This window comes from Labrus bergylta, chromosome 10, assembly GCF_963930695.1.
Source record: "Labrus bergylta chromosome 10, fLabBer1.1, whole genome shotgun sequence".
NCBI classification, from domain to species: domain Eukaryota; kingdom Metazoa; phylum Chordata; class Actinopteri; order Labriformes; family Labridae; genus Labrus; species Labrus bergylta.
Window position 1 is genome coordinate 3,891,283 of NC_089204.1, and position 15,049 is coordinate 3,906,331.

Below are 15,049 nucleotides of genomic sequence, written 5' to 3' on the forward strand. Positions count from 1 at the left end.
TCGCACATACAGCAAATTTTCCTACAAAAGGCAAGAAATGGTGACAGTAACAGCACAAAATATAGTTTTCCACAGAGGGATAGCCTTTTTCATTGTTCAAAGAACACTAAACCAGACATGGCAGGGTAGAGAAGAATAACACAACCAGAGGGTGGCGCTGAAGCAACATTATGGATTAGATCTGCCATAGACCCCAAAGAGAGGAAGAGAAGAAGAAGTTTGAAGCAGGAGAAGAAACACTATTCAAGTCCATCAAGCCAGCAGCAGGTACATGTAGAATTTCTTGAATAAAAGAATGAATGAAAAGAATGGATAAAGAAATAGCAGAGCATGTTATTTGTTGTTATATTCTCTACGTATGTTACGTCTGTTTCACTCTGTGATAGTCTGCAGTGATAGTCTGTTTACTCACTACGCCAAGAAAAACGTCGCAATGCTTGTTTACAACGGCGTTGGCTCTCATATGACTTCAGTCTTTTTTGCATGTCTCAAGACTGTCTCCACATAATCCGTAATAATTATGCAATTCTGTTATAACACCGAACCTACCTTACAGTTTAGGCTATTCAGCAATGAAGTCCTGCTTTAGTTTTCCTATATCAACATATATCTCATATTTCTGCTCGTCATTTTTGGCCAATTTTAAATAATAATTTACGTTGTTAACACCTCTTTATTACTGTAGTCTATGACACACCTTGGGTAATTTTGTAAAGATAGCCAGGCGGAATTTCATTTAGAAATGTTGTAAATAAATGGTAAATTATGAGTTTTTATTTGAATGTATTAGTCGTATGTCTGAAGTTGATACAGCGATTTGTTTGAGAACAAGGTGTTGGGTGTGTTGGTAGAAATGGTGCGTTCAAGGGCCCCTCAGATTTAACGGATTTCCGATTGAATAAGTTCTGCGATTGATATGTCCTTGTTTACTTTGTTTATTATTGTGGTAATGTCATCACGGACTGCTGCCCCAAACATCAAAGTATTGCTGTATCCGGCTCCCGGATACAGCAATACTTTAATTGCTGAATCATTTTACAATAATTGTCACAGATCATTTTCTTTAAAGATGTTATACAGAGAGACATTCTTTGTCCCATGATGCCGGACTCTATCAAATGATTTCTCTCTTCATATTTATTTCAGGCTGTGGGTCGGTGCTGAACGTGAAGGGAGAGGTGGAGATGGATGCTTTTGTGATGGACTGGAAAACGTTGGCGACTGGTGCAGTGTCAGCTGTACGCGACATAGCCAACCCAACCCAGCTAGCAAGACTGGTTATGGACAAGGTTTGAAGCTTTTAACATCAATCGATCAATCTTTTTTTGTATAACGCCAATTCAAAACAAGACACTTTACAAAAAGACAGAGACCGAACTCTTTATTATATTATTTACAAACACTCAACATTAATCCACTATGAGCAAATCACTTAACATTTAGCAAAGACAATTCGTTTTGACATATGCACTCCTGAAAACCTTTAAAGAACTTCAGGAGGACTGCTCCTGAAATCCTGATCTTGTTGTCCACACTTTCAGCTCACAGCCGGAGACTATCCTTGTACAGAAGTGGGGTTTCCTGAGGCAAGGAACAAAGCAACACAGTCCGCTATACAAGGCTATTATCAGAATATTATATCAATGCTATGTGTAGTTCTACAGGATCACAATATCAAAAAAAAAAGAATAATGGAGAAGAAAAACTGGAGAACAGAAAACAAACATGATGCGGCAGTTCTATTTTGTGTCTCTGTAGTCGTGCATTCTCCTCCTGATAATATCCTGCTGCCTTCTCGCATCTGCTCACTCAGACTTTATCTGGAAAATAAACGAGGGGGCTGGCAGGAGAAACTCCGGCCTGTTTGTGTTCATAAACTTACTAAAGCTCATGTTTTTACCATACTGTATGTGCAACAACAAATCTATAAGTATACAGTAAGGTGTAGACAGTAGGCTTAACAGCAGAGTTTTAGTTTTTGTTAGCAATGCCCCATCACCCCCCACCCCCCCCTTTGTAATCTTGCTTGTTTTTATGGAGATTAAACCAATTTAACTCATAAACGAAAACCTTCATCAAATTCAAAAACTCCATTTACTCAAGGTTCCTGCACTGTACAGGAGCAGCTGCGCAGTTTATGCACAGAACAGTATTCAGGAGAGATAAAGGAGAGTGTTTTCTCCTTCAACAATCCAGTTAAGGATCAATTAAAGTGTAGGTTCAGTTTTTATTTCAAGCACCATTTAAGTGTTTGTCCCGGCAGATAGCCGATGGAAACCGGTAGAAACGTCAAAGTTGTCATGTTTGCATTACTGTTATGTTGTCAACTCAGGATGTTAAAGGAGCAATATGTTACTCTGACATCTAGTGATTAAAATGGGTACTGCAGTCCAAATTCAAAACATCAAAGAGAGCTGTCCCTGGGTTTGTTCCTAGTTTTTTGATAAGGAAGGTCTAAAATGTGGCATCCCTCTTTGACAGTACACTGTCATCATTTTTTCATAAACTTTTTCTTCCAAAACATTTTGGTTTAACCCCGAAAATCTCCTTATGTAACGTATATATAACAATACTGGACCCCGAAATATGGCCAGTTATACAGGGACAGCAGGATTTAAGAAAAGTAACAAATAATAATAATGGGTATAAAGTAGAGTGTGTAAACATTACATTTTGTAATAACAGCCAAACTAGCATGCATTCATTTATGAAAGTATAGTAGTATAGTATACCATCACAGTGCAGAGATTCATTTTTTTAATGTCCTACTGTGATCTGGGTTTCGGACGAGTCATGCATGTCTCACTGCAGAGGGTGCCAAACAGTTCGATGCCAACCCTTTGGAGTGCCAAATGTGAGACCTTCTTTTAAATTCATAAGAAAGAAAAAAAAGGTGTGATCCATTAAGAAGTGACTCATAAGTCTTATCCCAGAGCCTCTTATTGAAGCCCAGTAAAGATTTTAAAGACTTTCTGGAACATACTGAGCACAAGAATCAACCATAGCAGGGGTTATGCAGCAGTAGTTACTGGAGAGGGTTGTATGGATGTTTGCACAGGTTTCTATGCTCTGACTCTGGGTCATCGTTGGAATTCATGATTACTGCTGTGAGTCCCAGCTGACTGCAGCTGTGCCTTTCCTAAAGGAACAAGGTCTTTGCTGGAGTGTTCCTTAAGGAGGGATTCTGTTGAGTTTGGACATGTTTTAAGGGCATTAATTAGTTATAGGTGCAAAAAGTTTCGATATATCTTCAGATGATCACTTTGAGCAGCCTTAAAACAAGCTGTAATGTTACTGTAAATGAAATCCAATTTTTTTTCTACAATTCACTTAGCAGATGCTTTTATCCAAAGCGACGTACATCAAAGAGTAAGTACAACACAAGCAAGGATCTAGAAAAAAGGGAACAATGTCAGTAAGAGCAAACGATCAGCTTTGAGTCCGATTGGACACACAGTTGCTGACAGGCATTGCACAGAGACAAAGCACAACATTGACGGCAGTTCATCATTAAGTTAGTAGGTATTCATGAAAGAGCTGGGTCTTTAGCTTTTTCTTAAAGGTGCAGAGGGACTCTGCAGATCGAATGGAGTTTGGAAGTTCTAGTCTAGTCAGAGACTTAGGACCCTGTTGTGAAGGTTGGATCAGACGCCTTTCATTGGCAGAGCATAGTGGGCAGGAGGGAGTGTAGACCTGGATGAGAGAGTTAAAGTAAGGAGGAGCTGTTTTTGTTGCTGTTTTGTAAGCGAGCAGCAGAGTTTTAAATTTGATGCGAGCAGTAACTGGGAGCCAGTGTAAGGAGATGAACAGTGGAGTGACATGTGCTCTTTTAGGAAGGTTGAATACCAGTCGTGCTGCTGCATTTTGTATCATTTGTAGAGGTTTGATAGTGCATGTAGGAAGACCTGCCAGTAGAGAGTTGCAATAATCGATGCGTGATATCACAAGAGCCTGTACCAGGAGCTGTGTAGCATGTTCTGACAGGTAAGGTCTGATCTTCCTGATGTTGTACAGGGCAAATCGACATGACCGGGCAATCGAGGCTACTTGAACCTTAAAAGTTAGCTTGTCATCAATCATGACACCCAGGTTCCGGGCAGACTTTGTGGGCATGATTTTGGTTGTTCCAAGCTGGATATTGATCTGTGGTTGCATAGAGGGACTGGCTGGGATGACAAGGAGCTCAGTCTTTGAAAGATTGAGTTGAAAGTGCCGTTCATTCATCCATTTAGAGATATCAGCAAGGCATGACGAGATTCTTGCAGAGACTGTAACATCGTCTGGCGGGAATGACAGGAAGAGCTGGGTATCATCAGCATAGCAGTGGTATGAGAAGCCATGAGAGCGGATTATTGAACCAAGTGAGCTTGTGTATATGGAGAAGAGAAGGGGACCAAGCACTGACCCTTAAGGTACCCCTGTGGATAAGCTGTGCGCTTTGGACACTTCTCCCTTTTCACAACACTCTAACGGATCGCCCAGAGAGGTAGGACATGAACCAGCAGAGGGCAGATCCTGAGATGCCAAGTTCAGAGAGCGTGGATAGGAGGATTTGATGGTTGACTGTGTCAAAGGCAGCAGACAGGTCTAGCAGTAATAGAACTGAGGACTGACCCGCAGCTCTGGCAGCTCGTAGCGATTTTGTTACTGACAGTAGTGCAGTTTCAGTAGAGTGGCCCCGGGTCAAGCAGATCGTTTCTGGACAGGAACTCAGAGACTTGCTTAAAGACTGTGCGCTCAAGTATTTTTGACAGAAAGGGCAGAAGAGAAACCGGTCTGTAGTTTTCAACCTGGGCTGGGTTTAGTGTGGGTTTTTTGAGCAGAGGGGTGACCCGAGCTTGCTTGAATGCGGTGGGGAACACACCCGTTGACAGAGAGGAGTTGATGATATGCTTAAGTGCAGCATTAAGCAGAGAAGAAATGGTCTGCAGGAGGCTTGATGGTATTGGGTCCAGAGGACAGGTGGTGGGCCGAGAGTCTAGCACAAGCTTAGATACTTCATCCTCAGTCAGAGAGGAGAATGAGTCGAGTGAGGCACTTTTGATTGGTGCCTTTGGGCTGAGTTGGTCAGGCTCAGAAAACTGGTTACTGATGGTTCCAACCTTTTCAGTAAAATACGAGGCAAACAAGTCTGGTGTGAACAGATCGGAGGGTGGAGGAGGAGGTGGTTGAAGCAGTGAGTTAAAAGCAGAAAAAAATGTTCTTGTATCTGTGGCATTGCATATCTTGTTTTGATAATATGTTGTCTTGGCCGTTTTCAGGCTGGAGGAGAATGAGACAAGTCTTTGTGTATAGTCATTGAGGTCAGCGGACTGTTTGGATTTTTGCCATTTTCTCTCTGCTGACCTCAGCCCTGCTCTTTGCTCTCTTATGACTTCCGTGAGCCATGGGCTAGGGTGGGTTTTGTGAGCGGGTTTGGACACCAGAGGGCAGAGCTTGTTCAGAGATGAGGCTAGTGTGGAGCAGAGTATGTCTGTAGCCTCGTCTGTAGACAGTGCGGTAAAGACCTTTTGGGCAGGCATGGCATCCATTACCTCGTTAGACAGCTGAGCTGGCTTGAGCGATCGCATGTTTTGGTGGTATGACACCATTTGTGGGTGTGCCTGAGGGAGTTCCGGCACAGAGATTGTGAATTGAATGAAGAAGTGGTCTGATAGATGTAGAGGGGTGACAGTCAGGTTTGCTGTCGAGCAGTTCCGAGTCAGGATTAAATCAAGAGTGTTGCCAGCTTTGTGGGTAGGAGGAGTTAGGACCTGCGTGAGGTCAAATGAGGATAAGAGAGCAAGGAAGTCTGTTGCCTGGGCTTTATCAGTGTGTATATTCATGTCTCCCATTACAATCAATGGTGTTCCATCATCAGGGATTTCTGAGAGTAGCATGTCCAGTTCCACAACAAAATCATTCAGATTACACCCTGGTGGGCGGTAAATGATAGCAATGTACATTTTAATAGGAGCAGTAACCAAGATTGTGTGATATTCAAATGAGGAGTTGTTGCTCAGTGGGAAGAGTTTATTGAATTTCCAGGTATTAGAAATGAGGATACCTGTACCACCTCCACGTCCAACAGAGCAGGTTGTGTGTGAGAACACTGTGTCAACAGAAAGAGCAGCTGGTGTGACTGTATTGATGACCAGAGAAAATAGGCAAAGCAGTAGTCATGGATGCCCGGGCTCTGTGGCCACGCTGAAGCGTCAGATCAGAGTTTGTTCTGCTGCAGTTTCGGTTGCATCCACATGTTTTGCATCCTCTGCCGTTCGAACTGCAACATTTTTTCAGTAAATAAATCTGATTGGTTAAAAAATATCCTAAATTTGTTGTACTGTAGGTTGTGGGTCTTGAGGATAGACCAGTTGAGAACCAGCGTTCTAGACCACTCAAAGCTGCTTTTACACTTCCTGTCACACCACATTCACACAGTGATGACAGAGGCTGCTACGCAAAGTGTCCATCAGTATTAACGAATCCCATCCATACACATTTCACATCTGTTTTTTCTGTTTCTGTTTTTTTTCAACGTGTAGGGGGAAGATGGGCACAGTCGGGGCCGTGGCAGTGGATAGTGAGGGAGTTGTAGCCTGTGCGACCTCCACTGGTGGGATGCTGAACAAGATGGAGGGTCAGGTGGGGGACACACCCTGCATAGGTCAGTCCTCAAACATACAGCGTGGAATGATATGCCTCATCATAAAGGTATTTGTTGAAGAAAGACATACTAAAGACACTTAACCTGAAAAAGGTTGACTCATTGTTCTTTGTTTTTAACAGTCCTCCAGTCCTTTGAGCATGATGCGTAAAAGTCCATTTACCATGTACTCACTAATTCCTGCTCATTGTGTCAGAGTCACAGCTCGAGTGGCTCATTCTAATAACCCTAATGTTGCCTGAGTAATGTTTCAGCGTCCGGAGTGTTGTTTAAAATAATAAGTGTACATTTGGTGTGGCACTAGCTGAATCATCTCAGGGTTGATTCACTCTAAAGGTTTAGTGAAGTGAGTGGAGTTTAGACTGTAATCCGTCACTATCAGTCAATGAATGACTCGGCTGTCATGAGTGGATACCGCCTCAGACGTCTGACATTAACAGAAAGGCCACAAGATAAAAAGTACAAAACAATTCTGATCATTTTTAGAAAAAGATACTGCTGTAGAAACATACTTAAGTAGAAGAACTAGCCCATCAATGCAGTTTTACACTTGTCTGATTTCCATCAGTTCTTAAGTATATTTACATTTCTTCACCCTGAAGTCTCACGTGGAGAGCTTTAGTTTATGGATCTGGACTCAGCTCAGATCTTACGCTCGTTCTCTTAAATCTTTTACTTACAGGGTTTATCTTTTTTTTTTTCCAGCAGTCATGTCTTGAGATCTTAGGAAAGCCATTCGAGCAGGAAAAGTCCATGTGTGTCTGGTTTCTGAAGTGCTTTATAATGTTATGACTTAAACCTCAAGGAGCTGGGATCCTTCAATGTTTTTAAATCAGTGAAAGAAAAAGTGAAAGACCTGGTTGCAGATTCCAAGGATGTTGATGCATTTAGCTCGATTGCCTCAACTACTGACTCCCAGATTTGATGTGCACCGACCCACATGTGTGCGTGTGTGTGTGTGTATTTGTTGTTGTGTGTATCAGGTTGTGGAGGTTATGCTGACAACAACTCAGGAGCAGTGTCCACTACAGGCCATGGAGAAGCTATCATGAAAGTTGTTTTAGCCAGACTCATCCTGTTCTACATGGAGCAAGGTAACACACACACACACACACACACACACACACACACACACACACACACACTCTCTCTCTCTCTCTCTCTCTCAGCATGTAGATGTTAATAATAAACACCAGAAATGAATGCAGAGGTTAACTGGAGTTGTTCAGTTAGCGTTCCTCTCTCCTCTGTTCTTTAGGTCAGTCAGCAGAGGCAGCCAGTGACTCTGCCCTGGCCTACATGAAGTCCAGAGTGGATGGTCTTGGTGGTGTGGTGACGGTGGACCCTCAGGGTAACTGGGTCGCTCGCTTCTCCAGCCGGCAGATGGCGTGGGCTGCAGCCCAGAAAGACACGCTGCACTACGGCCTGTACACTGGAGAACACTTCACACAGAGCATTGACGAGCCACACTGACACTTCACACAGTTTTCAGACTTTTTCATTTGCACTAATAGGAAAAATCTACCGAAATCAGAAAATGAATACTTCTTATTTGATTAGTTGTATTGTGGATGGACAGCTGTTGATTAAATGTACAGTCAGGTACCAGGAGAGGAGCCGTGCACAGACAGTCGAACACACAATCTGTTTCATTGATTGTGTGATAGAAACATACTAAAAAGCCCAACTGATTGGTTCTACTACTTGAAATTATCTTCAGTGAGTTAAGGCACTGAAAGCACTGTAGAGACCCCTTACGCACACATTGCTGCAGCAGCAGGATTCCTGAGGAGCCGACCTCTGACACCCTCAGAGTCAGGTTGACCTTTCCCACTCAGGCTTTCATGGACTCAGAAGGCAGACATCCAATAACAAACAATGTGCTGGTAATCTGACACCACAGTGATTGAAAAATCAACATCAAACTCCCTTTGTTTTTGGCCCCAGTTAAGAACAGTCGCAAAATGTTTAATAAAAAGCATTTATTGTGCTGCAACCAACGTGTCCACCCTGTGAAGAAGAGCTTTTAAAATCTAAAGATTGTGTCCATACCAGGATGTATTTCTGAGTAAATCAGGAGGCTGTCTGGACAAAACGTGGGGAGGAACTTGAATAACAAAGGGGCGTGTCTTAAACATGGATAGCAATACAACAGTTAATTGGTGTGCACCAATAGGATAGCAGAATTCCCCATGGAGAGGCGTGAGACAAATCTTTATGACAGCTCTTTGAAAGGAGCTGCTTCGTATGACTCCATCTCTTACATCATTATTTTTTTAGGCAGAGGGAGTAAACATTACAGTATAAAGCTTGAGAAGCTAACAGGCTTCACCAGGTGAAGCTGAGTTTGTCTTGTAGGACTTGGTCCTGGCTGTTTCTCATTGTAAACTGATCGAAGGAGCTGTTGATTTCTTCTTTTGTTTCTACTTTTTCTACGTCTATTACTTCTTCTTCATTAGCAAAACCAGCGTTGCATTATGCCAACAACTACACTGGAGTGGATTAAAGGGGAATGAAAATAATAAAGGCCGGGAAGTTTAGACACAACGGTGAACGAATGGTTCTCATGTACGACTCAGATTGACCTGTGAACCCTGCAGAGCTATTAGATTTAATGATTTCACTTTTAGGACGGTAAAACGAATTGACATGTTGGTCTTTTTTTTATCTGTGGTACTTGAACAAGAGCTAACAAACAAATCTGAGCTCTGTGCTGCTAGAGATGAAGATTGAGTGATGTTAGGATGTTCATGTAGTTATGTAGCAGATATTGAAATTTGTTTGTTTTTTTTAACTTAGTTTTTATTCATTTTTCCCATCAACAACAGTACAATATGAAAAATATTTCTTTTTTTTTCCTTTTTCCAGCTGTATAGTTACATCTGGATATTAAGCCAGCAGAAATAGATTACAAAAGTAAGATACAAATCAAAATGTCCACTCCAAAGAATATACATATACACAATAATACACATAAACAAACAAGTACATAAATAAATGTTCATAAAAGTAGAGGAGAAATGAAAATCATAAATAAAAGTTGTAATCATAAAGAAAGAAGAATTCACGTGTCAAAGTACAAGTGTGAAGTCAACCCCAAAATGGTGCATGGTCTTGGTCTGCACCCAAATTAAACAACACTCTCTATTGCATTAGTAAAGCCACTACATGTCTCCATCTTGTTGTGAAAGTTTCTTTTTGGAGTCTTAATTGATATGTAATTTGTTCCATTTGGTAAATGTCCCAAACTTTCTGGATCCATATATTGTAAGTGGGAGGGTCTGGTTTCAACCAGCGTATGGTGATGCACTTCAGGGCCGCTTTGAATAAGATATTAAACAAGTACTTTTTGGCCCTGCCATTCAGGCCAACAGGCGTCACTCCAAGTATTGCCACCAGGGGGTCTTGTGGAATGTCCTTTTGGAAGACCTCTTTCAGTGCATCCAATACTTCTCTCCAGAACAAGCTTAGTTTCGGACATGACCAGAAAATGTGGGTATGATTAGCCACATGGGTTCCACAATTGTGGGATGTGCCTGGCACATTTTGGATGTTATTTCTGGAGTTCTAAAAAATCTAGTAACAATTTTCCATTTAAACTCCCTCCACGTGTTTGAGTTTGTAACCAAGTGTGCTTCTGTACAAACCTCTTCCCAGTTGTCTTGCGATATAACCATGTTTGTTTCCGTCTCCCATCTCTGCTTCACCCTCAGTGAGTTGTCTGTATTCATAGATAAAAATATGTTATACAGTTTGCCATTTATTTTCTTATGACCCTTCCCTTTTTGTATCAGCATTAGGAATTCTTCTATGGGGGTGGGTTTTATAAGTTTGTCCCACTCCTTTTGTATCTTCAAGAAGGTTGAAATTGTTTTTTTTAAAGTACACACACGCAGAAAAATCATTTGTTGTTCACAGGTAGAAAAAAATGTTTGCATGTATACAGAGGAAAATATGATTTGTTAAACTGTGATGTACAAAGATTACACGTTGAGGTGATCATAAAGGGACCAAAATGTTTTTCTTCATATAATCTTGACTTTGAAACAACCAAGTTAAAGTTAAGTTCCTTCATAAATTTCCCCAAATTACCAGCAAACCCTCCACCTTTAAAGCGTCTGTCACACTGACACATGAAGTCCATCTTCTAAATCAGAATAAACAGCAGTTATTACATATTTAAATTACAAACATCTGTCCTAATGATCGAATATTTACAGATTCAGGTTGATACACTGAGAACTTCTGTTAGATGACAGTAAATTTAAGCCTTTGCATTTACTAAACACAGCCATGATCTTCAAACCAACCTCAGTTTAAATACTAATTTTCTATTTTAGGTCACCCTTGTGAAAGAGATGGTAAATCTCTTTCACAAGGGTGACCTGGCCACGAGGGCAGCAGCACGTCATAATAATAATAATAATAACATACCTCCATATTATCTCACAGGATCTTACTGTAATATTATCTTAGTACTGTAAAATGAAACATCTCCATCAATGCAAAGTTGGAACCAGAGCCAGTTAATGTGAAATAATGCTGATGATCAAGTTCTGATTGAAATGCTGAAATGATCTTTTTGTGAAACATTGATTCTTAACTATAAAAGTCTTAATCTCTGACCACTGTGAGTTTCATTTTTCATGCACCCATAGGTTCTGTTTGAAGAGGTGTATTTCGTGTTAGACCTTTTACTAATGTTATACCCTTTCAGAACCACCAGAGAGCGCTGTTTCAATACTAATCAGCAAAGAAACACCACACACACACACACACACACACACACACACACACATACAAGTGTACACACAAACACTCTCTTCCTGGTTTTGTTTTTGTTCTTTTTGCTCAAAACCCGAAAAAACTCTTGATCCAAACTCAATTGAAGCTTGATCCAAAGGCTGCTGGACTTAAAGTTGAAAGGCCTTCAAGACGTTTCAGTTCAACCAAGTCCAGTTGTCTTTGAATCAAGCTTCCAAAACCTACACAGACGTCTAGTTCCAAATGTATCTTGGATGGGAATATAAAAACAAATCTCTCATCAGTTCAGTGGCAGGCGCATGGACATATCTGGTTGTTCTTTGGTCTGAGTTTTCACCAGTTTTTACGCCATTTGAGTCCAAACACAACCGTCCCAAATGACCTCTGCACTGTAATTGGACACGTGTGACCGCTGCATCCAGAGTCCATGCAGTGTGCGATCAAATTCACCTTTGCTGTGCAGTATTATTAATAAACTGTCGTGCTGCTGAGGAAGAGAATAGCTTCTATTTTTACATTCTCTTCAAACCCGAGCTCACAGCAGCGATTTCCTTTACTATTTACAGAGACTTTAGATTGCTCTTCTTGCAGCATCTTATGCTGTTGTTCATTGCAGAAACCTCTAAAAACAGGAAGGATTGACTCTCAGCTTAAAATGTTATTTTTTTCCTGCATGAATAACGTTTTTCTAGTCAGTTCCTTCAGATTCAGGAGGATTTTTGATGCTTAAATGTGCTTGTTTTAGTATTTTTTTTCCTGGACTTGATCTTCTCTTATTAAAATTGTTAACTAAGGAACTAGTGACATGTTGTTCACAAAGGACTCAGCTCTATGGGCTGGCTCTTTAATTGGAAAGATTGAGCCAGCTCCTGTTTCAATATGGTTTCAATATATATATTATTTATTATAATTACAATGAGTAGTTCAAGTAAAATGAATGCACACAAGTCAATCTTTGGTGAAATCATTGCTAAATATGGCTGATTTAATAAAAAAACAGATGGTACCAAATATAGAATAATTTGGGAGCCGAGAGAGTCGACTCTTACGTCTGAGCTGAGCCAAATGATCGGAAACATTAAAAATAGACAGAATACCCTTCACTTATTTAGATGAAGACTTCAACTTTATTATCCTTGAGGGCGAGGGGAAATTGGTTTTGCAGCCAGGTGTAAACCAGAAAATTAGAGAAAACGCAAGCTGATAGACTCTGACTTTATCAGTTCTGTGCTGAAAACATTCAATATCCTGAAAACATTAAATACATAAATACCAAAGAACATCAAGAGACAAAAAGGTAACTAAGAATGTATAAAACTGTCCATGAAACCAAATAAAACCCATCATCAGTCATTACGGTCGTCATTAGAATCCAGTAGTTGGATGGCCCGAATTTTAAAGTCAATTTTGACCTGTTGGACTTTGCCATTGGGGATCTGTCGGCCTATTTCCTGCCTGAGTGCAGAAGATCAAACTCAGCAAAGAGAGCATGTTGAGAGACTGAGAGAAGGACGGACTAAAGAGGAACTAGTGAGTTCAACTGTAGCTGAATAAACCATCAAACCACCTCGCATAACTGCTAACAAGAAGTGGCTCTTTTTGCTGTGACGCTTAAAACTAACAGGGCGACTGTGATTAGACAGGTTAGAGATGAGATTGAGTAGATATCAAACCTGGCAAACACAAATAATCTGAGATTTCTAATCCCGTCCCTGTAAATGAAGAAAACTTTCAACCATCATTGATGGTTCTTATGATGGTTCTTGTGATGGTCGGGTTATATATGTCTGGTTGTGTATCGTGCACTTTGGGTTCTTTTCTGTTGAATTGTATTTAATTATTTTTGGTATTTTGCATCTGTTATATTCTTACTGTTGTTAATGTTTTTCTGTGTTTGGTTTAGTTTCCTTTGTTCTTGCTGTTTGTCAAAGCACTTTGTAAACCTGTGTTTTTAAAAGGTGCTATATAAATAAAGTTATTATTATTACAACACTTAATATTGAGCATTTTACACAAGAGAAAAATCATTTTGAATATAAACAAACAGATTCTCCCAGTCTAAGAAAAAAACAAGCATTTATGTTGTGCAACTTAAGCAATGTGAGAAATGTTATAAATCGCATATGTAAAATGATACACCCGTCTCCAGGTCTGCCATTCAGAGTAAGGAGATGGGAACAGTCGGTTGATGGGCAGATTGAGATGATGTAGCCTGGGCATCTTCTGTTCTCAGTCCTCTCATCTGTAGTCTGACTAATTCAAACCTCTTCTTACAGGAACTGTTTCTGCATATTTGAGCTAACATCCCCCGAGTCTCTTCTCTTTTATGGCGTGATATTAACGTCCCCGGGTCCTTTTTGCCCTCGATATGAATGTCGTGGAGATGTGATGGGGTGACAAAGTGATCCCATAGCCGTTACAGGGGCGAGAAGGGATTGAAGGAGCCAGCAGGGGAAAGCAGCAATGTGTGTGTGCATGTCTGACTGTGAGTGTATGTGGAGCGCTTGCTTTGCTGTGCTCTGTTGTGCTTCCGTAACTCCATAAGGCAAAGTGATTGATAGACTGGGACACCATTATTACGCTGTTGGGGAATAAATAGGAATGTCTTAAAGCATAATGACTGAAGAATTGCACTATAAAAGGGGCTTATGTTAATAAATAGGGCATGGGTCAAACTATAAACTCAAAATGCATGTCAGATAGATTTTTCTTAAGCCTAGTTTTGTCATGACAGTCATTATCACGACATGTTGTGTTCAAAAAAAGTTTCTTTTTAATTAGTTATTTCATCTACAACTCTGTTGTCCTATGTGCATCAGATTATCATAAGAAACGGTGAGAGGAACAATAATGAACACCAACACAACAAGTCATTGAATTTCCATTACTGTGAGTTTCTTTTAACCAAAACAAGAATCTGTTCGGCTGTGGACTGTACCTACCTGGTTAGTCAAATGTGTCTTTGTTAGTGGAAGCAACATGACTCTTCCCTCCGATCACTACTGCACAGACTCTGGTTGCAACTATATAATATGTCAGCCTCCATCACTGGAATATTCTGGCATATTCAACAGCAGGAGGCTGCAGTAAGCTGTCCATTTGTATATACAGTTTTTGGGTTCTCATCCATTCCCCACCTCTCCTGACACATCAGTGAAATCTGACCTGCAGTACTTCTCCTCTCCTCCCCTTCCTTTGTCTCTCCTCTGCAGTGTTTGCATTCTCATGTATACCAAACACACATTTGCTTACACGTGCAAAGACTGCCTCTCCAAACTCCCATGATGTTCTTCATTTATATACAGCATGCTGACTGTTGCTTCCAGATTCTCTTTATGGAGATTGAAATGAAATGTTTGCAAAATGTGCATCAAAGTGTGTGTTTAAGCCTTAAATGTAAGTTTTCAACTGATTAACAACAGGGCTCTGAATATTATCTCATTAATTTAATTAAAACAATGACCAGAAGACAATAGCAGAGTTTTCTTTCAACTGTTGGTTATTTTGATTGTTTTAAAGAATATTAAAAGTTTGTGGATCTAATTTTTGGTCACTTTTGAATAAAACATACTGTTTATTAATTGAGTAGTAAGTAAGCTCCTTTGCTAGTTTGAGGTGTAAACACATGTCTGTCCAAAC

The 15,049-nt window shown here is 40.5% G+C and overlaps 1 protein-coding gene across 1 annotated transcript; it reads left to right on the plus strand.

Moving 5' to 3' along the window:
* Window positions 1-221: 221 nt before the first annotated feature.
* LOC109999305 (isoaspartyl peptidase/L-asparaginase-like) lies at window positions 222-11,271 on the plus strand. The gene is made up of 5 exons (XM_065959674.1): window positions 222-267; window positions 1,147-1,289; window positions 6,525-6,646; window positions 7,630-7,740; window positions 7,905-11,271. Exons 3-5 carry the CDS (start codon window positions 6,532-6,534, stop codon window positions 8,117-8,119), a joined length of 441 nt encoding a protein of 146 aa, XP_065815746.1. The 5' UTR covers window positions 222-267; window positions 1,147-1,289; window positions 6,525-6,531; the 3' UTR covers window positions 8,120-11,271.
* Window positions 11,272-15,049: the final 3,778 nt, after the last annotated feature.

Coding starts and splice junctions, on each gene's coding strand:
- LOC109999305 (XM_065959674.1), top strand. CDS start 6,532: ATGGGCACAGTCGGGGCCGTGGCAGTGGATAGTGAGGGAGTTGTAGCC. Junction 6,647..7,629: donor GGGGGACACACCCTGCATAG/GTCAGTCCTCAA, acceptor TGTGTGTATCAG/GTTGTGGAGGTTATGCTGAC. Junction 7,741..7,904: donor CCTGTTCTACATGGAGCAAG/GTAACACACACA, acceptor TCTGTTCTTTAG/GTCAGTCAGCAGAGGCAGCC.